This window comes from Accipiter gentilis, chromosome 8 (genome assembly GCF_929443795.1).
Source record: "Accipiter gentilis chromosome 8, bAccGen1.1, whole genome shotgun sequence".
Taxonomy (NCBI): domain Eukaryota; kingdom Metazoa; phylum Chordata; class Aves; order Accipitriformes; family Accipitridae; genus Astur; species Astur gentilis.
Window position 1 is genome coordinate 22,694,322 of NC_064887.1, and position 24,498 is coordinate 22,718,819.

Sequence of the window (24,498 nt, forward strand, 5' to 3'; positions counted from 1 at the left end):
GGGGAGTGAGTGAGCGGCTGCATGGTGCTTAGTTGCTGGCTGGCGTTAAACCGTGACACATGTACAGTAGTGTGATTTAGTGCTGTGTAGTAGTGATCCCTGCAAAACATTTCAACTTTTTAATCTGTTTACATCTGTACTTAGGGAGGGAAGCTTCAGGCCTTTCAGAGTTACCTAGTTACACTGAGAAGATATTTCTTGGAGAAGGCAGGGGGAGGAATGCTTTGGTCTAATTTGATTGCTCCTTCATAATTGTTAACAAAATTGTATTTTAATTAAAACAGAGTTCTGGAATGAGAATTCTACAGTGAAAAGTGTGTAGTGCAATTGATCTCACTGGGAAAGCTGGAGGGAGAGAAAATTGGAGAACAGGACCATAAATGGCATATAACAGTACCAAAATCATTGCAGTTTTATTCTAGGTGTTTTATTATGATGGGTCTGTGTGAAACTTTTATATAAGGCAGTCCAAGGAGAAGGTCTAGGTAGACTAAAGGACAGTTTGTCAGAGCTACTGTGACTGGTATAAGTGGGATGCTATTATTTTAAGTTTTGGAAACGCTCAGCCTTCAGACTGTTGTGCTGAGAAAGGTATGTTGTGATGAATTTTTGTAGTGGTGGGAGCAGCCACTTGAGGATACTGAAGAACACAGGGTTTTTTCCATGATGTTTTACTGTATTATGTATATAAAGCATGGGAAGCTAGAAGCTATGCAGCTCCGCAAGTTTAATAGTAAGATTGAGTTACTATTCATACACTGCTTATGAACTTCATAGGCTTGGTTCTTGAAGTTTGTATGTATATTCTTTTGAATCCCAGATTGCCTCTATGCCCTGACTTAAAATGTGGGAAGATGTTTCCAAGGAGCTGTTTATTTTGTTGAAATCTGAATGTAAACATTTTGATCCAGTAATAGAGGTCTTGTCTTTGAAGTTAAAGCTACTGAAATCTTGTTTTACTTGATACAAGTGTATCAAATCACCAGGCAGAAAGAAACATTGCAATGAAATGTTGGCTTCAGTCATAATAGTTTTCCAAATAGTGCTTTTTCATATGGCACCATATAGCAAGCCTGTACATTGAAAATGTAAGGTATTTTGTGTCTGTTCAAAATAGTTGGTTGCTCTCAGATTTAGTATTTTTAGTGAAATAAAAGTTTAGTCACAGGGTGACAGATAACTTTGTGTTTGGGGACAGATTGTTATTTGTCAGATTTCCCAGCTTCTTGTGATTTTCAAAACTCAGTGTAGATGAGTTCCTCTGAACATGTTATCAGCCTGTTGACACAGACCGTTACATTGTTGCATATGAATAAAGGAGGTGGGAAACAGAATCTGGGCTAGCAGTATCGCGAGTATGTGGTGTCCCATCCCCCTGGCTAGAGGTGCTTTTATTGCAAAAAGCTTTGAAGTTTTTGTTGCTGTTCCCATGCATTTTAATCTTGAATTAATGCTGTGTTTATGTGTAGTGCTTCCCAAACGTTTCACAGGGTTTTCTGATCATGCAAACTGTAAATGTAAGGCTTAAATTAGACATTTGACAAAGGGGGAGATGACTGAATTTGCATTCTTGCCATGGATAAATGGTACCTTTTGCTGCCATTATGATAAGGGTGCTTAGCCAGTGTTAAAAAGCAAACAAAAAAGCCTGTTCACCCATCCTCCTCCCACCACCATCCACCAAAAACCTTTGTTTGCATCCTGATCTGACTCATTTCCCATCCTTATGGTGCACAATGCATTTTCTTCTCTTCAGTCTGTTTTTTAAAATGAGTTAAAGCAATAAGATCAGTAGAGTAAGAGCAGGACAAGATCTGTAGAGTAAGAGCAGGAAAAAATCTGGGGTTTTTTTTGTGAATATGGTGTTACTTTGGTTAATTTCCAGTCTTTGATAATTATTATTTTTTTTTAATATGACAATCGAAACAAACCTGTGAACTTATGCAGCTGGGGCAGGACAAATGTTTAGAAGACAGTATTCTAGTTATCTTGTAAACAGATTAAAATGTCTACTCCTCCCAGTTTGGGGAAATTACAGTGCTTGGATAACTGCAGCATATGCAAGTCCAGAAATCATAAGACTTCCATGCTGGAGTAAACTCAGAAGTTTTTGCAGTAAATTACTGTTCTGTGTCATACTTGCTTGTCTGATGTTGTACAGATCTCTTGTGTCTCAATATTTTGTCAATTATTTTTATCACCAGCACCCAAGATAGTCAGTCTGCTCTGTCTCAATGGACAGTTTGTTGATATGAGGGCTTTAACAGATGTTATGCTGGAGGATTACTACTGCATTTGCAAATGGCACAGATAACTGGTATAAATAAACTTTTTTTTCCCCCACCTTATAGTACTTTATTTCCTATATATAGAGTTGCTATCACTTGACTTTGCTGTAGCCAGTGAAGCAAGTGGGTGTCCAGCAAGACTGTCTTGGGGTGTCTTAGGATACAACTCACAAAGTAAAGAGATACAAAAAGTTAAGAAAATTTGATATAACATAAATTTCATTACCAATATTACTCAACTGTTTGCACAGATCTGTACTTTAGTATTACTAGCAGCTTGGTCCAGTTATAACAGGCCTCAAGATCATCACCTTTTGCAGTTTAAAAAAACCACCTACTCTTTTGCAGCTAAAGTTGCATAGTAGATTATCTGTTATTCTGTAAAGGAGAAAGGCTTGAGTGTAAGACAATCTGCGATAGAACATTTTTGTACACTTTTCCCTGGCCTGTGACAGTTCAAAATAGACCTTTCCATGTCAAAATGGTTATAGTTCAGTGTATTCTTACAATCATTACTGTCATTGCTCAAGCCCTCTTATCTCTTGGCTTCTTTATTACAATTTATGATAGCTGTAGCTAAAGCTTTTGATCCTGAAAAAGCTCATATGCTGGTTTTGAACTCAGCAGTTACTTTTCTAGACAACACAAACAACTAAGAGTTCATCACTCCACTGTTCAGTTTTGTGCATTGGCTCCTCAAGGAAGAGAGTTGCAGGATTTTCTCCTGATGTTTTAAGTCTTCCAAGGTGATTACTCGGAAAATTGCTTTCATCTCTCTGGCCATGACCACCCTTGATAATTATTTTTTCTTGTAACATAACGTAATATATAACCATAGTGATAGGATTCCAAAAGCTGGGAAGGTACTGTTGGGGTTTAACCCGGCAGGCAGCTAAACACCACACAGCCATTTGCTCACTCCCGCTGCAGTGGGATTGGGGAGAGAATGGAAAAAAGATAAAATTTGTGGGTTGAGATAAAGACAGTTTAATAGGACAGAAAAGGAAGGAAAAATAATAATAATGATAAAAAAATATACAAGACAAGTGATGCACAATGCAATTGCTCACTGCCTGCTGACGGCAGCCCAGCCAGTCCCTAAGCAGTGGGCTGCCATCCCCTGGCCAACTCATGCCAGTTTTATTGTTAAGCATGAGGTCATATGGTTTGGAATATCCCTTTGGCCAGTTGGGTTCAGCTGTCCTGGCTATGTCCCCTCCCAGCTGGTTGTGCAACCCCAGCCTCCTCACTGGCAGGGCAGTATGAGAGGCTGAAATGTCCTTGACTTAATGTAAGTACTGCTCAGCAACAACTAAAACATCGGTGTGTTGTTAACATTATTCTCATAGTGAATCCAAAACACAGCACTATGCCAGCTACTAGGAAGAAAACTAACTCTATTCCAGTCAAACCCAGGACAGGTATGGAAGAATAGTATTAAAACTTCTTTTCAGTGAATAGAAAGGAGAGGAGATCACATCAGGATGAAGTACAACTGGGGGAAAAGTGCTGGATAGTTTGTTGAACAAGCAATCATGAAAAAACCCCAAGATCTTTAATAGCTTCCTATGTATTAGAATTCTAATATTGCAGCATCTCCTGTTCTAGCAACAGGATTCAGTATAACCAAGGGGAGCCTGCAAAGAGCCTCATCAGTTTCTGTTGCACTGAGGTGCTGAACAGCATCACAGTTAATCAGTTGCTTGGGTCTTGGTTCAGTTTGGGATTTTTGGAAAAATATTCACGCAGAAGTTAAGGATACATCTGCATTCATTTAGGCACCTGCAGAGCTCTTGAAAATATTCTTCACACACAAAACATTTCATGCGTCTTTCCAGAAGTTGCAAAGGAACCTTTCTGACGACTTTTAAGCCTTTTCCTCTGCAAATTTATTGCTCACTGACTGCAGGTGGTAAGTGGGATCTTCCCATTGCTCTGTACTGAGCAAGATTTTCTTTAATGTACATGTGGCTGTACCCTTGAATAGCATTTCCAAAGCAGGATCTGAATAGAAAAACAGTGCTTTTCTATGTATGTTTAGAGTTTGCATGTCAGCAGTGCTTTTATGCAAATGAATTGTTTGAGTCCCATATTTTGTGATGTTTCTGGTGAAAACCCACTTCATATGAGTGACTGATACTTGTGGTTACAGGTAGTATTGAAACTAGAGATTCACGAATGTGTGAAGTTGAAAGTTGGAGACTAAAACATTAGCAAATTGTAGTAAATTCATAATTATGCAAATTCTAGTTCTACTGAATTGATGTGGCACATTCTGATCTTAGTATACAGAAAACCAGTAGTGTATAAACCTTTGCACCTGACTTTTGAGAAAGATGAAACAATCCTTTTACTCTCAAATTGTGCCAAAAATCTTACCCATTGCTAACTAATATGCGTGAGGCTGCTCAGATAATTAACCCAAAGGGAAAGGATTCTAAGCAAAAACAATGTTTTAGTGATGTCTGCTTCTGTCTTTTCACTCAGTCCAAGGGAATGAGTCATTTAAATATAGGTAGCTATATTATAGACAGGCCTTTATTTTTAAAACAAACAAAACCTCTGGAGTTTTCTCAGGATTAAGAGTAGCTGTTTTTTGATGAAAACAGCTTTTCCCAGGAAAAATGGAAGTGCTTACATGTTTAATTTGGCTTAGTCACGAACATTCCTCAATAATAGCTCCATAGCTCAAGATTGCTATTTCAATAGCAATAGTTTGAAATTACATGAGTGAATTAAATTCAAGACTAAGATCTTGATTTTAATGATATTTTGTGCAAGGATAAAGATGGGAGGAGCTGTAGCATACTTCATGAAGACTGTTCAGGAATGTTTTGAAATCTTAGCTTTAGGGGTAATATTAAAGTTTTAAGGCATCTCAGTAATTGATGCTTTGATTAACTCTTTCCAAAAGCATCTCCAGTCATTTTTATTATTATTTTAGCATATTCACATGGGGTTTTTGTCCCTAATTGATCACTAGTCACTACAATATTCATTTAGATTCAGTTGTGATTTGTGTTGCTTAGAACAATTTTTCTTTGCAGAACCAGAATATTGCCTAAGCTATTTATAAGCAGTCTAGTTAATGCAGTCGTATTTTTCCATGTTTAAAATGAACTTCTTTTAATCTGGTTGTAACGAACAAGAAATTGCAGTGAGCATTTTTCATGTCTTCCAATGAAACTGATCTCCAGGCCTAACCTGCTACTGAAGAAGCCATCAGTCCTGTTCTTTATTACATTTTACAGTGTCAGAATTCCAGAATTTGAGTAATCTTGTTTTAATTCTGTAATGGATTAATAAAGGACCAGATTTGTAAACAAAAGTTTAATTTGAATGCTGTGGAATAACGAGTATTAGTATTTCTAAGTTTCAGTTAGTCCCTTGATGGCATCAGCATCTGCCACCCTCCCTTGATTCTCCTTTCTCCCTCTCCTCCATCATTGTAATGCTGTACTCATTCAGAAGAGACTGTCTGTATCCGATTTCCTTACGCTTGCGAAATTTGTTATAAGTACTAACTTTAACAGTATTTTGAAAACTATGATGAAATTTGCCTTATCTTTGTAAGAAGGTGGGCATCGAGGTTTCTTCCTTGCAACTGAATATGAGGATTGGCAGTCTTCCATTGGTATTTTTCTTCAAACTATGCTTGATGAGACATGAACTTCAGTACAAGCAATTTTGTATTTTGAAATAAATATGAATTATAATTTTGACTAATCCCTTTTGTCTTGTCACATAAGGTTTTTTAGTTGTTGAAGTAGGAAATAGTGAAGCTATGGTGTTATTTCCTTAGGCAGTTGGTATCAGAAGCCTTTGATAAATAATGGTAAACTTTTCCCCTTTTTAAATTCATTCTACAAAAATACTTTTAATTCTACTTAAAACCCTACTCTCTTTTCTAGAATATAAGGAAGTTGAAACTGTAAACAGTAGAAATGACCTTTTTATTAGTATTACAAGCATTAGAAGTCAAAATCACTGTGGTATTAGCAGTATTTGCACAATAGTTAAGATCCTGTTATCAAATTCTATTTATTTTTTTTTTACAGCATAGTTTAAAATTAGGAAGGCAATTAATAGCTTGCAATTTATTATTTAAATATCTGTCTTGGGGGACTGCATATGCAGATTTGTGTGCATAGAGGTATTCAAATAAGCTCTACCAGTTTCATGTGTAAATAAAATTATGTGAAACACTAGTTAAAGTTCAAATATTATTAAAATTTTCTTGATACGAACAGAAATCGAAGAATTATTAGGAAGACTGCAGAGGCAGAGCAACTCAGTTGGATTATTTTGCTCGGTTCTTTGGAAGATATACTCTTCCTCCCTTCCCCCCTCAGGGCTTGTAAGGGCTTTAAATTTTTAGAGCAAAGCCCTATGTTTTCAGAATCCAAGCTGTTTATATGAAATAGATAGTTGTTTCTATCAAGCTTGAAGTAGGGCATCTGGACCATTTGTTAGATACCTGTTTTTGAAGTCATCCCATTGTTTTGGCTGTTTGTCATACATCAATGTACACAAGATTTAATTTCTAGAAAAATAATATTCTTTTTAACTATGCAGTAGTTTTAGATTTTGCCCTAGTTCTTTAGGGTGGCTTAACTAGAATTTTCAAAGGTTCAATACTGCAAGCTGCCTAATAATTTTTAGATTTATGGGTAAAGATCTTGTACCAATTTAAATGTTATAAAGGAAGAGGATAGAAATTAAATTTACTAAATTAAAAAAGCCACAAGATGGCATCAAATTGTCAATTCTAGCCGTTGCTCTTAACATTTTTTAAAAGGTCAAAATATTCCAGACTGTGTGGATCTCTGTATAGAAACCAGTTGGGATAGTGAATGTGCAATGAAATAGAGGGGGTTTTTCCTTCTATTATTTGTACCTTGCGAAACCACAATAGGAAACTTTTAATAGCTTTTTTTTATGCTTCAAGAGAGTAAACTAGTGGGTGTATGAAACGTGCCTCCAAGAAAAAATTCTACCAATATATCATGTTCTACTGCTTAAAACACGAGGGTTCATTTCCTAAAACATAGCATGAGTTTATGTTCAGGCAATTTCTGATTCCATTCTGTGAAATGAGTGGAAGAAACTTCACTATGGATGTTAATGTTCATTTAGACTTAAGAAAAGTACTAGGTATCTAAAATACCTGTATTTTTTTTTCTAAAATCTAGAAAAATACTAGTTGGGTCCTGGTATCAGATGAATATTGGTAATTGGTGGTTTTTGCAAATTAACACAAAGAATGACAGATTTATTTTTTAATTAAAAAGGTTAACAGGCACTACAGAAGGTTTTAGAAGCTTTTAAAAAAAAAAAAAAAAAAAAAACCAAAAACCAAACCAACATCACCACCCACTGTTGGATAACTAAATAAAACTATAGATTGACCATAGTTTACTTTTCTGTTAGATAAGGTTTTTTTGTCTGTGTAGATGCAGTATCTCAGATTTACTGTTGCAAGTAATAGATCTTTTAAAAGTTGTTGAACTTGTTACATTAAAAACGGATTGAGGATGCAATCTATTGGAGGACAGACAAGTGTGGTAAGAATCTGTCCAAAACAATTCGCATCTTCATAATACATTGCAACTTGCCTGTATAATGTAGAAGCAGAGAAGGGAAAATTAAAGCACATGTCAAAGGAAAGATGTGAAGTAAGCTGTATACAGAATGTACAAATTTAAGGGACTTTAGCAATAGACCTAAAGCTTCTTATTATTGTAAACATAGTTTACACTCACAAAACATATCAGAGCACATAGCAGTGTCTGAAATTTTTAAGACAAACGTAGAAATTGTATGAAGGAATGAGGGAAGAAAAGAACACACTCAAAGCTTGATTTCCAGGGTGTACAATAATAGAAGTCAGTTGTCCTTCAGGATGTGAGGTTTTTTATTCATTGTTTTACTATTAAGTGGGAATCTTGATTTTCTGGTGGTTTTTTTTTTTCACATGTACTAACCTGTTTTCCATTCATGCTTTGGTTTGCAAACCAGTATTTTTAGGTGTTTAGGTAGGACAATGCTAAATAGCAGAAAGCATACACTAAAACAAAAACAGGTTTTGAGCAGGGATTTTGTAAATGTCTAATATGATAGGAAACATTACTACTTAAATGGAATGAATTCCACTGAAAAGTATATACAGCGGTGTATCTGTAGATGATGCATTGAAATCTAGGAAGGTATGAAGCTTTTAGTATCTGTTTTCCTGATTTCATTCTATGTCAGGTTGTTGCTTCTGAATGGTTAAACACTCATGTATTTAATGTAAATTATAAGCAAACTACATATAACCTTCTATGGTAAACCACAACTAAAAGTAATATGGTTTTGATTAAAATATGATGTTAAGTGGTTGTCTTAAGATTTGTATTTTTCAAATTACATGGTTTTGTTACTAAATTAGTTTCAACTTATGAATATTCATAATATACTCCTTAACAGTCTCATACAGCTTATGCATAAGAATTAGGTATGTCATCTTCGAGCAAAACTGTGAAGTGTTCAGAAATTTTGAGGAAATGAATGTTCTTTAAATAACTAAACAGTGATTTCTGCTTCTTCTGATGCTTAGGGTACAGCTGCCCAAACAAAAGCTTCCCTAACTGGAGTTTGAATTTGCAGTGTGCTAGTTACTTAAGAGTAACTTCTACATTAAAAACTTAACATTTGAAATAGCTGTGTGCTCACTGAGAAATAAGCTACTGTCTTTACAAGGGGCATGAATTGCCAGCAGCACTTACCTTTTGTAGTTGAATGAACCAGCTATGAAGTTTACCCTGTCATCTATTTTCTTTTCGTCTGGGAGAAGTCCTAGCACATAGTTCTCTGTGGTTATACCTGCCTTGTAAACAGAGCTTGTATCATAAATCAGTGTGTTGTCATAGAGATATAAGTTTTTCCTATTTGAATGCTTTTGAAAAGCATTAATTCTGTATCTAAACTTGGCATCTTTTGTTTTCAGGACAATGTGAAATGTTAGCAGAATTATCCTGCCAATGACTTCTTTATTGAAAGCAGGCTTTCTTCTCCACTTAGTGTATCTTGCCAACCATCACTGCTCTGTCCTTTTGTTTTTTCCTCATCTAAATAGTATACTTCTCTCCTTACAAACCATTTAAGAAATGTGTTGTTAAAATATTGATCAGAGCTTCTTTTCCTACATTGTCTGCAGTTTTTTACGTAGTAGGAAGTGGAGATTAGGTCACTGATAATCATAGAGAGATATGTAAATCAATTACGAACACTACATGTTATGCCTTCTGTAGGTAATAACTGAGCTTCTGTGCTAAGATGCCAGAATATCAGGAGGTGTGAGCAGAGGTTCATCCATGAAATTATCACAGTCTAAGACAGTGATTTACAGAACTAAGAGCTGTGACCTCCATCATTATTGATTTGCATAAATTGTTCTTACAGATAGAAGGTCATAGGCATGGAAGGAGTAACTATCTTTTGTACCTACTCATTTAAATGAATTTATTTCCTACCATTAATCAGATATTTTCTTGGGGTGTTTTTTTTTTATGTGCTGCTTGTTGTTGTTGTTTTGGGGTTGTTGTTTTTTTTTGTTTCAGCTGCAATGTTCTCAAAGCCCTGCCTTTTTGTTTTAGGCTTCTGCACAAAGTTTCGAGTTAATCACTGTAGAGAAGACTATTCAGAGGAAATTATGAAAAACTCCGAAATAGATAATTTGCCAGTTATTTTGTTAGGCTTGATTCTATGTGTATTCTGGTGCTTTATGGGCATTTTGGTGAAGAGGAGAAATCACAAGCACAAGTCATATGGAAACCAAAGCAAAGCTATGGTTATAATTTGGTTATAATTCTTAACCAAGAATTTCTAAAAACTCTAGAATCTCTAAACCAGCTTCAGGTTCCCTCCCTTTGTTGCAGCTGCCATAGGACTACAGGATCTCTTTGAGACATTGAAGGCACTGAATAAGTGGAAGGGGAGGCACAAAAGTTGCATTACTGATTCTGTAGGGGAGGAAAGAGGAGTGGATGTGTGGGACTGCAGACAGTAATAGTTAAGCATCCAAACTGAATTGGATTTAGAAACTTGAAACGTAGCATTGCAGGAAGTGATGTTTCTTTAGCTTGATGTTTTTCTTTCCATTTCATAAAATGCTGTGAATTTAAGGAGATATTATGGGAGAATTCTTGGTGTTTCTTCAAAATGTGTAATTAGTGCACCACAGGAACAGTCTTTTCACACAGAAAATGACACTTGTCTATAGAAACGAATACAAAATGTTTCATTTCCACTTTCTTGGTTAAAAGAAAGGTGATGTTGTTTCAAAGAACTGCTGTTTCTCAGTCACAAAGCTTTTCTCAAAGGTAGTCAGCCTTTCCTGCTGCTTTTCTTTTAGAATGTGGTATTTTAATTTTTATCACTTTCTGAGTAGTTTTTGTGAAAAGACATGGGCAAAAATACCTTTTCTCAGATACTAAAAAAGTAAGTCTTAAAATAACAGTTACTGACTCAAGTGCCCTACATAGATGTTGGTATTTTAATAATCAGAAAAGAGTACAGCAAAATTTGGGAATAATCCATTTCTTGCAATGCAGGGTTAAAATCCTTACACTGAAGATTAATAGGAGGTTGCTGACTGTAAAAGTTATGAAAGCTGCGTGCTGTACCAAATGTCAGCTCCAGCCTGTAGTAAGTAAACATGGGTGGCTTTGACTAAAGCTCAAGGAAGAGACATTTGGAGTAAATTTGTGTTTTCTAAGGGCTTGTCAAGTGATCTCTTCTATTTGTACTTCACAGTTCTTGAGATAAAAACAGTTTTAACTTTCACGGTGGAAACTTGAAAGCAGTTGCTCTAAGTGTTATTTAAATCATGGAACTTGAGGCTGCTTGTGTGTAGTCCTCTGCTCATTAGGTTTTTTTATTTTGAATTACAAAACATATTGTTATTTATGCATGGACATACAAATGTGATAATGCCATATTGGAGTCCTTTCCAACAGGTTTTTCCCAGAGTGGTTTCTGAACTTTCTGAGTGTCTCACAGTTTTAGGATATGCTTCATATAGCATTTAAGTAATTTTTAGATAGAATTCATGGCTTTGTGTGAAAAGGTTTTCTGTCAGCCTCGCAAACTAAAGTGGCTGGAATATATTAGCCTTTTTTTCAGTGTTAGTAAGATTGTTAGTAATACACGTTTTGTTCAGTGAGGTTTCACAGCAGTAACTGAGAACAGAATTTGTTCTTGCAGGAATTCATTGTTGCTTTGGGACCAGACGTGTGACCTCACTGTTCTCTTACCTGGTGTGTTGACTCTGCAGAGTTAACAAGAATAAATAGTAGTGCATGTCTTTTGTTGTTACATTAAGGTAATTGGATAAGGCATGAGCAGAACTAATTATCATGAGTGTGCTATTTCTGGGCACTAAAACTCTTCAAGGCAGGAATGCATTGCAGTTTCTTGATCCTAGTTTTCCATCCAGAGCATAGGCAGATGTTGTTTTGAAATTTCTGTAGCCAATTGCTTACATTTAAGTTACTAACCCTTGGTGAAAGTGATCATAGGTAAAATGAAACAATACTATAAATAGAAAAGGTTTCTTTGAATATAGAAAAAAGTTTGATTGGCATTTGATAGTTAAAATGTAAACCTGTAAAAGCTTACGAGGTTGTCTATCGTCACCAAGTCTGAAACAGAATCTGTAAAGAGTTTTGAATATTTTCACTATTTTCTTTCTTCCCTTTAGTGGAAAGGTGTTGGCCTCATTTTCATGATACCCTCTGTAGCTCTGTGTTCATTTAAAAAACCTGTGTACATGACAAGAAGGCCAGCTATTAATGTTACCTCTTCTGTCTTTTAAAAGGAAGGTGCTTCTGCTCGAAAAACACAAACTCCAGCAGCACAGCCTGTACCACGACCAGGTAAGGTAGACTACTATCACTTGTGCTTCTGTTACAAATAAGTATGAGTTTCAAAGAAGTACTATTTAACACTTTAGTTAGCTGAAGAATGAAGTGGGATTTGTTTATTTGTCGCCTTTAACTGCATATGTATTGGAAGTAACACATAACTTTTTGGTTAATATTATACCATGGGGCTTGGGTTCATTCTCTTCAGTGTGTTGCACAGTTAGCCCATTGAAATGACACGCTAGTGAAATTAAAAAGTGACAAACTTCTTGGTTGTTGACTTGGTAGTTCACAAATGCCAGCTCAAATCCATAATAAGAGCTGGTTAATGCTCAAAGGAGAAACAACCTAAATATAAAAGCTAATCTCAAAAAGAGATATATTATTACTTCTATTATGAATATATCAGAAATAAGTCTTTCGCTGAATGTGTTATCATTATTTCTTCATACTTCTTGGCACATCAGGTTTTTGTAATGGGGCCAGAATCTTCAACTGACTTTTTAATTCCCAGTTAGTAGACTTTAGCTACCAAGTGAATTTTGTATGTCAGATTGAATCTCAAATTGAGATTCAAAGACAGAATGATACAGGTACTTGTGTTTTGTTTTAATGAGAAACACTTAGAGTGTTTAAAAGAGTGTAAGAGTACAGACAGTGTATGAGAGGATCAGTGTTTCCAAACAGCTATGTGCATATCTGCACCTGGCTTATGTACTAAGAGAATTTCTGGTTTGATGGATGTAAGTCTCAAGTGAAAAGTGTTATGCAAGAACAAGATTATGGTTATAGTTGTTATGAAGGTATTGGAAAGCAGACATTACAGGTTTTTGGGGGAAAAAAAGCTACCTTTTAAAATTAATAGACTTTTTCTAGAAGTAGTGCTGGAGTACTGTATATTCTTGTGGAGACTACTAAATGCTTTCAGCGAGTGACTTGCGAATTCCTTGAGATTTATTAGTAGGATTTAATGCTAAGACTTAATATTGTAAAAATGATTCTTCCCCAAAAATCTATTCTAATACTGAATATTCTCAGCACACCTAAATGCTGTTGTGCACAGATTCTTCTGTTTGTTTTTTTGGTACTAGAAAGGTCATGCTACCTGTCATACTTATCTCACTAGCCCTATTAAGCATAATAATGCAATGGAGTTGACAGCAGTATGGAAAGGGTAGTAGTGGCAAGAACAGAAGTCTGAGTTGTCACAGGTCCCTACTGCTAGCTGTGACTTCATGGACATTAACTGTCAGAAGTGTATTTTTTGTACATTGTGTAGGTTATACTGATATTGTAGTTCTCTAAGGCCAATCTAATCCATTATGTTGCCTCTATATTATAAACTGAAGAGAGGTATAGTGTGAAAAAAGTATATGCTGCTTCATTTATAATTTAAAAAAAAATATTTCTCTTTCTGCCTGTTCTAGGATATTTTGGGGTTTGGAACTTTCAAAAAAATCAGTTGCTCTGTTCTTAGCAGTCAAAGTATTTAAAATGTGCAATTTCCAGGATGCTGCTGCTGTGCATATAAGTGTTAGTTGAATTGGACAAAACATTTGTACAATACTGATTTGAAAAAATATTTGAGATGTGCTTTTAATTTAAGGGGTTTTTTTCTGCATCTTTCTGCAGTACCAACTTTTCTACTAACCTGGCTTGGTACAGCTATCAAATTTCTTAAAGATGCTCCCCATTCCCTCTCCTGGGGGGTGGGGGAGAATCAGCTAACGTTGCCATGTATTTCAGGAACATTTTTACATTAAGGAGATGCGTAGATTTAAAAAAAAAAAGAAAGAAAGAAAAAAATCACTGGGTAGGTAAAGTTCATGTAGTTAAATATAGTGTTGCCAATTATATCTGTGCATTTGACACTGTCAGGAAGAGATAATTAAGGATATGGTCTCAATTTTTCAACAGTGGCAACTATGTGTTGTGAATATACTGTTCTAGGAAGTTTCTGAAACAGTTGGTCATAAATAAACATGAACAAGTTGGTGCTATGAAATTGGAAGTCAATTAATGAAATTTGTTTTGCATAGTAGCACTTGAGACTTGAGTTAGTCTGCATCAATCTTTCTAGTACTCGCCATTTCTGATTTTGTGAATTAAGATAAACACATGTGATAAAAATTATCAGGCACAACAGTTCTTTCCTTAAGCTAGGACTCCTGAAAACTGAACTATAAAATGTCTATTTGGAGGAAGCCAGGTTATTCAGTAATAGCACCAAAGTGAAGAAACAGGTTTTTCCAACTTCGGACTGAATAATCTCCCATATTGAGGAGGTCACAACTTGGAAGACTGAAGTGGAAACATTTTATTGGAGGGGGTAGGGGGAATTCTTTCTTTTCTATCTGGCCAGTATTTTTTTCTTTGTGTGGGTTTTGGTTTGTTTTTTTTTTTGTTTGGTGGTTTGGGGTTTTTTGTTGTGGGTTTGTGGGTTTTTTTTGTTTGGTGGGGGTTTTCTGGTGTTTTTTTGGTTTTGTTTTTTTCTTGAGTGCTACCGTATCTGTCAAGTTTCACTGTTTCTGGCACCCAAAGAGGCTATGTAACTCAAACTGCAATCAAAAATTAACTGGAGTAAGCCTTAAATTCAGATTTTGATTGTTGAGAGTTCTGTATGTGTTAAGGATAGCTAAATCCTACAGATACTGTGTACAGTAATAACTATTAATGAAAAGGTGAGGGTCTGTAAAGGTTAGTTTGTTATGCAACAGTCTTCCTGTTGGTTCAGCCCAATTGAACTTAAGATCTACAAGCAGTTTTTTTCAAGATTGCTGGCAATTTTTGTCAATGCTATAGTGCGCTGACCTTTTGAGGAGGGTGGAGAGGGATGACTAGTTCAAGTAAAATTAGGAGAGATTGACTCATGTCCTAACATGTTTCAGACTGTCAAAAGCTGTTTGTCTTCTGAATACTGAGACCCAAATTATAAATCTCTTCTTCAACTTCGTGTATTGCATCTGTGTAAATGATCTAATGATGATAGTGTGACTCTTCTCTGTTCACTCCTGCAACTAAAAACATTGAAATGTTGCCTTAAAATGATGTTTGTATTTATGTTTTAGTCATTCTGCCATATTTTCTGTTTTTTTCTCAGTTTCTCAAGCAAGACCACCTCCAAACCAGAAAAAAGGCAAGTCAATTTTAGTTACATGATCCTTTTCATTTTTGTGTGAATTGTGTCCACTCTATCTTTTGCTGGAACCACAAGCAATAATATAAACAAGCAGTGGAATGCAGACAGCATTCTGTTTTGCTAAATATGGGTCCTACCCATATTTAGAGAGTCCTGATACAGGGGTACGCTTTTTTGGTGAACGAAAAACTCAGTTTAGAAAAGATTGACTACAGTTTTCCTTGAATATTTTTCCATGATTTTGATCTGTTAAGCAAGAGTTTTCATTTTATGTACAGTTCCTTTAATGAAAAAGGGGACGGGGGACACAACAACAAAAAACACAACAACAACAAAAAAAAAACCAACAGGCAAATGTGACTGTATTATCTCTCCAGGGTCTCGAACTCCCATAATCATTATTCCAGCAGCCACGACCTCTTTAATAACGATGCTTAATGCAAAGGACCTTCTGCAAGATCTGAAGTAAGTAGCTGATTAGAACATGCTGTATAAAAAAAACTGTTTTCAGATATGAAGGTATACTAGTACCAAACTAGTAATTAAGCAAGAGGGAGTATCTACTGTCTCACGATAAGCTAGTTTTACAAACCAGAGTATAAAAGAAATTAATGCCTCTTGAATAGCAGGAAAAAAGCGAAAACTTCTTTTCAGAGCTTTTGCACAGTTGTGACCTGTGGGCCAAATGGGCAGATTGATAAGGAAGTCTTACAGTACTTAATGTTTATAATGTCTATAGTGGTTTTCTTTTGCATAACATACATGCACACCTGTGCAACCGATCAATGAACCCTTACAATGGAAGAAGACTTAGAGAAGATGAGCAAGGGCAATGTGCTCATGGAGCTCAGAAAAGATTTTGGGAAACAACCACAGTTACTGTAAAGGGGAAGGTGACCGGAGGTTAGCCTCTGTTCTATCTAAATAAATGACTGTATCAGCTGAGCAGGTCAGCTGGTTGTGTAAATAAAGAATTCTTTTAAAGTTCACATATAACAAAAATAAGAATAAAGCATTGTCATTAAGTATTGATGCAAATTCATTCAGGGAATTAATGAGTTGCTAAAACTTGTTTATTGCATCACACATCTGATTCTAAGGTTTAATTCATTATGGCTGAATGCAATCAACACTGCAAATTACCTTCTTTGTGATAAGGTAAAATTCACTGTTATGGTAAAACAAAGATAACCCCCAAAAAACAAACCACAAAAACCCCCATTTTTCTGCTTGTCCAACAGATCATGGTATTTAGAGTTGCCTATCGGTTAATACCAGTTAATTTTTCTGAAACAGGCAGTCTTTTTTACAGAGAAATACACTGTTACAGATGGTCTGCAATGGTGTGTTGAAAAAAGGGGGGAGCTCTTCTTTCTTCCACCTCGGCATTTTGCTTGTCCTTTATGCGACTATACGCTGCTTTTCTTCAAAAATAGGCTGTCCTTATTGTGGTCCTACAGCTTTCACTGGAGTTGCCCTAGAATTTTTTAAAACTGCTGTGAGATACCAGATGCCTTCTGATCTCCAGCTATTTCTAGTTTCTAGACTACTGCCATATATCATCAAAGATGCAGTAAACGTATTGGACTCTTGGTGCTTCTTCCAAAATATTTAATCAGAGATAAGTCTGGCTTTTAACGTTATAGCTTAATGTGCAAGCAGTAACTGGACTGATAGTATTGTGTTGACAGAGTGTTGCTTGTTTATGTGGGGTTTTTTCGTTTAAGAAAAAATATCACCACTACAAGTCCTGGATTTTACATCTATGTCATTTGTGACTTTCTGGTACAGGAATACCTATGATGGAATAAAGCACCAATATGTCATGTCTAAGTATGTATGTGCTAGGAGTCTTGCACTGTTTTCAGCTCCACTGGGGTAGAGCTACAGTTAACTTCTCAAGATCTGCCCCAAGAGGATGCTGATCGTTAGAGTGCAAAGAACACGATCCAGGAAAAAATGAAATTATGTTTAAGGGTTGAAAGGAGGACACTGATGTACTTAACAAGTGTGAAAGACAAACTGAAGAAGCAAGGTATGTTAATGAATCAGAAGTGCAATAGCAGAATTTAGAAGAGCAAAATATTAATTTAGCCATGACAGTTCTAGCACGCTTCTAGGAAATACGCCACCTGGCCTGTATTTTTTTTTTTTTCATTCAAATTTATGCAAGTACTTTGTTTAGGAATGGCTGCGGGGTTTGTTTTTACTGTTCAGGTATGCAGAGTGTAGAACTAGCCTTGATGTAGAGTGTGATTGATAGATATGTGATGGTTTTCCAAGGAAAGAAGACTTATCTAATTTCTGCCTCTAAGTCACTGCCGCCTTTAACTCATTCCCCACTTTCAGCTAAAATTGACAGAAGAGAAGAGATTTGGAAGACATATCCCATTGCCACAAGTTTTGGAATAAAGAAATATTGTCCAGATAGAAAAGACATATCCAGATTAATACTCCCTCCCTTACCCCTGTTGAGGAAGGTGCAGGTAGACTTGAATTTCTTGTTTTTATAGAGGTAATCAGTCTGCTTGTATTAGCCATCAGAGTACATCAATGACAGCACAAGGAGAAGGGACTTTTGGAGCTGGAAGAGTAAAAGCTGTTGCAGGGGAGACTGCTAAGAAATGTAGGAGAACCCCGGGAGAATGAGGCCCCCAGGACTGTTACAGTATGGAAGCTGTGATACTCGGGCTGTTTACAGGGCAGCTTTCTTACATGCCTGATACCTGAGGCAGCACGATTCTATGAAGTGTGTGATAATAAAGAATGAGTATTTGGGTTTCATAAATAAAACCAACTTTTGCTATTCCTTCCATTTAAATCTTTCTCTAAACAAAACAAGGAACAAAGCTGTAATTGTAATGGGAGATCAAACCACTTAAAACTTAACAGTCATAGCTGGGAATTCCTGTCTTCTAGGATAGTTTTTGTCTAGGGTGCTGGATGTTTGGGTTTTTTTACAAGTAAGTGGACTGCAATGCATTGTCACTTTGGATGTGAGAAAAAGTAATTGTGGTATCATTGACAGATATTTTAGGTTGTTTGTTGTAAAATAAACAGGATAGTATTCATCCAGTACTATGGTAGGCATTAAATTCAATTGTCAAGGACTGAAAGAAACTTACTAATTATACCAACGTTTTTAGTAAGCCTTTTCATAGCTTCATAGTATGTTGGTGTTGTTTTTCTTGCCAAATTTGGCTGACATTTATATGATGCTTAGCATCTTTAATTCATCACTAATGTTATGCTTTCTTTTGAGGTAGAGAATGAGGAAAGCAGGAATGCTATCATGAGTATATATATGCATATATAATGATAAACCAGAAGCATATTAATGGTTTAAGATTTTTTTTTTTTAAGATATCTGATTTGTCTGTTAGGTGTATTTGTTGCAACTTAGTTTTTGTAGGGGGACATTTCTGTATATAATTGTAATATATATAATTCATATGCTGTATAATATGCAAATATTCTTGATAACCTTTTTTTGAAAGTTATTTTTCTAAGGATTCAAGTATAAGATAAAAAGAAGAGTTTCTAAAATACTAAAAAGATACCATTTCAATTAAAATCAGAACTGCAATATGTCATGGTATACTGTGAAGCTTCTTAAAAAATATTTCATATAATACACTTTATTCTTATTCAATATCTGAATGCAACACTGAATATTACAATTATTGTGTAAAATCTGGCTTTCCAGACTAAGTATTTGAGAATATCTGAAGCTAGGCTTTTCAGAGGCAATGCTTCTGCTTTACATGGAACAAAAACAAGGCAGGAATTACACCAGGCAGATGTAAATGATTAGATTATGATTATGTATTTTTAGTATGATGATGCTTTTACTCATTATGTGTTTCACCATATGTGGCCAGGCAACTCACTGGGATTTATCCAGCTTTGATATCAAGCAAACTATCTGAAAGATTCAGGGATGATGTATTACAGGGAAAAAAAAAGCTTTGTTCTCTTGCAAAAACAGGTGATATTGTAATCTAACAAAAATATTGAGAGGGTTGTAAAAATAAGTCTCCAATTCTAAACACAATCAAATGTATATTACAATGATCTCAGTTACTGTCCTGCATTAGAGTTGCCTTATTCTCTGTCCATGCATTTTTCAGTATGCCTGAATTGGGGGCCAGAAAGTACTGACCTGACCTCAGTAAAAGTGTTTTAAAGTTAATGCTAGCACTTGATATGAGTTTAGAGCTTAGACATGAGCAGCTCTGGCAGTTCAGTGGATAGTACCTTACCAGTTACCTCCCATCATTTGATCTTGTTCAATTGCTTGCCTGTCACCTTGGGACAGGGACCTGCTGTCTTTGTAAAATGACTGTGCACCAGTTTTTGTGTGGATAATGATTTTGGCAATTAACAGCAAGAGAATGGAGTGCTAATAATTTCTTAGTAGAGGTATAAAAATGGATTCTAAGTTGATACAGATTTTTTTTTATTATTATTTTTTACTAGGGAATAGTAATCTGGAGAAGCAACAAAAATTGTAAGCTCTGGCACAGTCAGTTTTCAGAATAGATTCCTAGTGTGTTGGATGATTAAAAAGGTGTCAAGGTCAAATGTGTAGTTAAGCCACCCACTATAGCATTGTGGCAAATCTCAAGAGAAGATGGGGGTTTTGGTGATTTCTTTAATACTTAGATTTCTTATGCTTGTCTTTTATGTCCAGGTAGCAAGGGAGTAAGCCATAATTATATCTGTAGTCATACAGTAATTTCTACTGATTCTCAGTTCTTGAGCACGTAGCTTTTATTATACTTACTGAATCAATGGTTCCTGGAAATACAAGGATATATTTCATAAACTTTCTGTAAGCTGTCATTTATTCCTGTACTCTGTGTACATATATGTAAGCCTTTCCTTCAGTGCTTTTTTTATGACAGTTATCTTCTCTACTGTTCTGTGTGAATCTGCTCATTGATATTCTTTCCTTTGGAAAATTCAGATAAGATATTTTATGTTCTCTCTTGGAGAAATGTGTTCAAAAATGTTCAGATTTTTGCAGTAAATAAAACTGGAGCTGTTGTCTAGAAGATGCGTAACTAAGGCACAACCGAATGGTGCCTTGATGGCGGTTAACGCAGTTTCTAGCCAAAATGGAGAGAAACTGTCAATTAACTAGTGTTGAAATGAATTCTTAAACACAGAAACATTTAAAGCTAGAAGTGGAATTGAGAATGCCTGTTCCAGCCAAATTGAGGGGCCTCGGATACAGTGGTGAAATTAAGACTGTAGAATAGCAGTATCGTTTCTTGTCTAATTTGGCCTGGGGTGGCTAGGTTTCCTGTTTCCATTTAAAATATGTTTCCTTCCTCACATTACAAATTAAATTGAAAATGTGACCTTTTAGATTGCTGTTCATATGAATATTTGATTATCACTGTAACATACATATGGCTAGATTTTATTTACATATTCTGTAAGAGTTTGTTCTCATTTACATGGGACATGTAATAAAGAAATTCTTTTCAAGCACTCCACCTTTTTAGGTGATCCTGGCTTTTCATATAGACCTTGCCACTTGGGTAGGAGATATTCGAGGAGGATTTTTTTGTAATTTTTTAAAGTTATTAAAAAAAAACAAAAAACAAAAACCATTTTATTTCTATCTTTCCAGCTGAGATTCCTTAATTCTGATGGGTGAGGAGAGACTCATGAATGGTGTTCTTAAAAGCTCAAGCAAATCCTCATTTTAAGTTATAAAATACAGTTTCCTATCAGTTAGTATTGGCAAAGCCAAGCCTACAACATGTTGGCAGGACAGGCCATTAGGTATGCTCATGATTAAAGTTGTACCTCACTTTTGAGTTTTTAAATTATCAACTTGACTAGAAATACTTAATTCTGATGTCATGTTTAGTAGCTTTTTCCAAAGTAGAACTGTTGAATGCTTCTGTGTGTAGCACGCAGTTGTATGTGCCAGTCGGTTGCGGTTGATATATGTGTTGATATTAACTGGTTTGTAATTACTTCAATTATTGGTGAAATGACTGTCTTAACTTTTTTTATAATATTCTAGGCGGCCTAAGTGTACTTTTTCCCAGTGTATCCTGTATAGCTTTTCTGTCTGTATTTTCTTTAGAATGGTGGTGTCTTACATGTACTAAACAGATAAGTATAATTTAATTTGTAGCTTATCATTTAACATCTGTAATGCTTTTTCTGTATTTGCAATACTAGTCAACTTTAATGCACAATTCATAGTCTTTTGCAGTTTGGGGTTTTTTAATTTTCCGGTGCAGTTATATGTGTTTGGACGCACACTTCAGAAATTCATTGTGACTTTCTGTTTTTGAAATACTGTTAAATCATGAAGAGTATAGGGGGGCTTCGTCTGTTTATTTATGTTAGCAAAGTAAAATAGTTTTGCTTGAAGGTTTATTGACAGTTTCCATGTGCTGCCTTAAAACTTGTTTTTTGTTAGGTCGTGTCCCCGTCCCCCCCCCAATGCCATCTTCTCATTGGATATAAGATGTCAGCAGAAACTAGTATTTTCAAGTTGACTGAATAATGAGTTTTTCCTCATATTTCATTTTTCATTCCTTTTTTTCTATTTTTCCAGCAATAGAAAGTGCAGTCTTGTTGTTTAACGACAATCAAATTGTTTTTTAGTATTCAAACAGAAATAGGTTGAAGAGAACAAATGGAAATGGTGCAAACAACTTACCTGAAAAATGTAGTGAACTTTTAAAAAGCCCCGCCTGTACTATAATGAAGAGAAATCTTAACAATTATGTAGAGTACTATGTTTTTAAAATGTAGCACCAATACTGGTGAGAACTTTTGCAGTTAAGTGAAACAGTATTTCTTTTTATCAGAAGTTTTAGAAAAGAAATGTAAGGGCAAACAGTGTTAGTAGTGCAGCTCTGTGGTTCTGTATAGAATATTAGGAGAACATAGGTCTGAGCTCTGCTCTGTTGCTGGCCTAGCAGGTGTTACTGGTCACACCGGCTCACCTTTCTGTGATGCAGTTTTAGTTCTATAACATGCATGATTTTGTTTATCTTTCCTTTTGACAAAACCCTCTGAGATTCGTCATTAAAAAGGCTCACGCTACTCTCACATTTCTGATGCCAATTTTGAGAACTGTTCTGTGTGTGTTATTTTATTATTGCCATAAAGAAGAGACTCTTGAAATGGAATTTTGTTTGTTTATATTTCAGCCCCCCACTTAAAAGCAAAAGATCTGTAATTCATTTGGGGAACTTTGCATCTTAAGCATTTATTTGTGTCATACAGATATCACATAAGACATGAGGATCACATCATCCTTATTTTCTGAGCACTTAATCTATCTGAGAAGCCATTTCGGGGAAAAAAAAAAGTTGTAGAGTTGTCGTATCATACATCGTAGTAACCAGACGAGTCATTGATAACGTAAAATCACTGTCATCCAAAAAAATAAAACCTCACTCAAAAACCTTTTGACCAAAAATCCCAGCTTTCATCAAAAAATATAATTCTGATGGCTCCAAGAGCAAGAGCTCTAAAATTTGCTCCAGGAAGCAATTGTTTCTTAGTGCCCAAGCTTCCTCATGTTACCTTTGATCACTAAAAATAATGAGTTATAGCCATTTAGCGGGTTGTGATCTGGCTCCTTATCTGCAAATGGTTGGGTAGGGTCAGCGGGGAGTGCCACAAATGTATGAGAACAGGTCAGACTGTAGTTTTGAGAGGCAGAAGACCTCTTAGTACAACTGTTTTTATCATAAGGGCTTATTAAATATTATTCTTATATTTTTTGCTGTTCTGAATGAGTAGTGATAGACATTTGGCATAGTGAAAATGAGATGGCTTCAGTGACTGTTGCCAATAATGCAATGTTTTGATAAAGTTGCTACTTTTCCTGCTGATTATATCAAATAAATTGCTTTTGTCTACTGAATGTTTTTTTATTCCCCAAGGTTTGTACCATCAGATGAGAAGAAGAAGCAAGGCTGTCAACGAGAGAATGAAACTCTAATACAGAGAAGGAAGGATCAGATGCAGCCTGGGGGAACTACAGTCAGCGTTACTGTACCTTATCGAGTAGTAGACCAACCTCTGAAACTTATGCCACAAGACTGGTAAAAGAGATTTCTCCTTTACAAAATTTCTTAACCAGGAGAATGCAGAATTTGGAGGGGACCAATAAAATGCTACTAAATTCACTTAAATGTGAAGATACAGATGTAAGAATGGATGGGATTGTTAACTGTGAAGGAGTCTTTTCTGCAGGTGAAAATAATATGAAACTAAACTATTTAAAAGGTCTTAAGAAATCACAGCACTCTACATTCTAACAGTGTGAGCAGCACAACTAATTTTATTTTTATAGGTTTGCCAGAAATGTTGCAGAAATTCAAACAGGAATACTCATATAAATTTTCTGGTTCGTGATAGTGTAGTGTGCAAGTCACTGAATCATGAGCTGAGAGAAAAATCCTGCTTTCTTTTGTGTTTTCCGAATGAGAGTGTGTTGGGAAGATGTGTTTACAGGCCTTCAACATGTGACATTCTAACTTTTTTAATAGTTTAAGAAAGAAAGCAAGAACATCAGACAGTAAAGACTGAACTATGTTTTCAGTATTGAACCAGATTCATTAAATTGGATTCAATGGTAGAAGATTACTTCTGAAGGGAGAGCCCCAGCTGGGGAAAAAAATCATAGATAGCTTTTACTTCTAAGAAAAAGCTGGAAAGATTAATTTGTCTGTAGCCCATTCTTCGATGCTATGAAAACATATTTTTCTGTGAGCAGGAAAATTCTGGAGAAACATATTTTTGTTATTTGATGTAATGAATTAGGCAAAAATTTTATTTCTTCCTCATAAGTGTGAAGATTTTAGACACACACGATGACATTTTTGGTGATTTAGTAACTTCCAAAGTAGATTTTAATGGAAAGGAATATTTTAAAAAAGTTCTGTTCCTAAATTAATTGTTCTTTCTGTTGAGAACTTGAACTAGTCAGAAATCCATGGGTTTGAAATTCTAAATATCAAATAGAACTTAATGTTTAATGATCAAACCTTTATGAACCGTCTGAAATGGATCCTAAAGTGCTTCTGACCAAAGAGATGAAGTGAGGTGGTTCTTTTAGTTTGTTTTTATCCAAGGGGGAGTCAGATATTAGTATCTAGAAATTAACATGTTGCTGCTG

At 35.5% G+C, this 24,498-nt stretch overlaps 1 protein-coding gene across 1 annotated transcript in view; it reads left to right on the plus strand.

The window, feature by feature from the left end:
- The window catches only part of CDC73 (cell division cycle 73), a 119,142-nt gene that overhangs the window by 84,351 nt on the left and 10,293 nt on the right, over positions 1-24,498 (plus strand). Inside the window, exons 11-14 of the mRNA XM_049807727.1 lie at positions 12,148-12,205; positions 15,294-15,329; positions 15,710-15,797; positions 23,261-23,422. Coding sequence (XP_049663684.1) covers positions 12,148-12,205; positions 15,294-15,329; positions 15,710-15,797; positions 23,261-23,422 — 344 coding nt within the window. The remainder of the gene's footprint in view (positions 1-12,147; positions 12,206-15,293; positions 15,330-15,709; positions 15,798-23,260; positions 23,423-24,498) is intronic.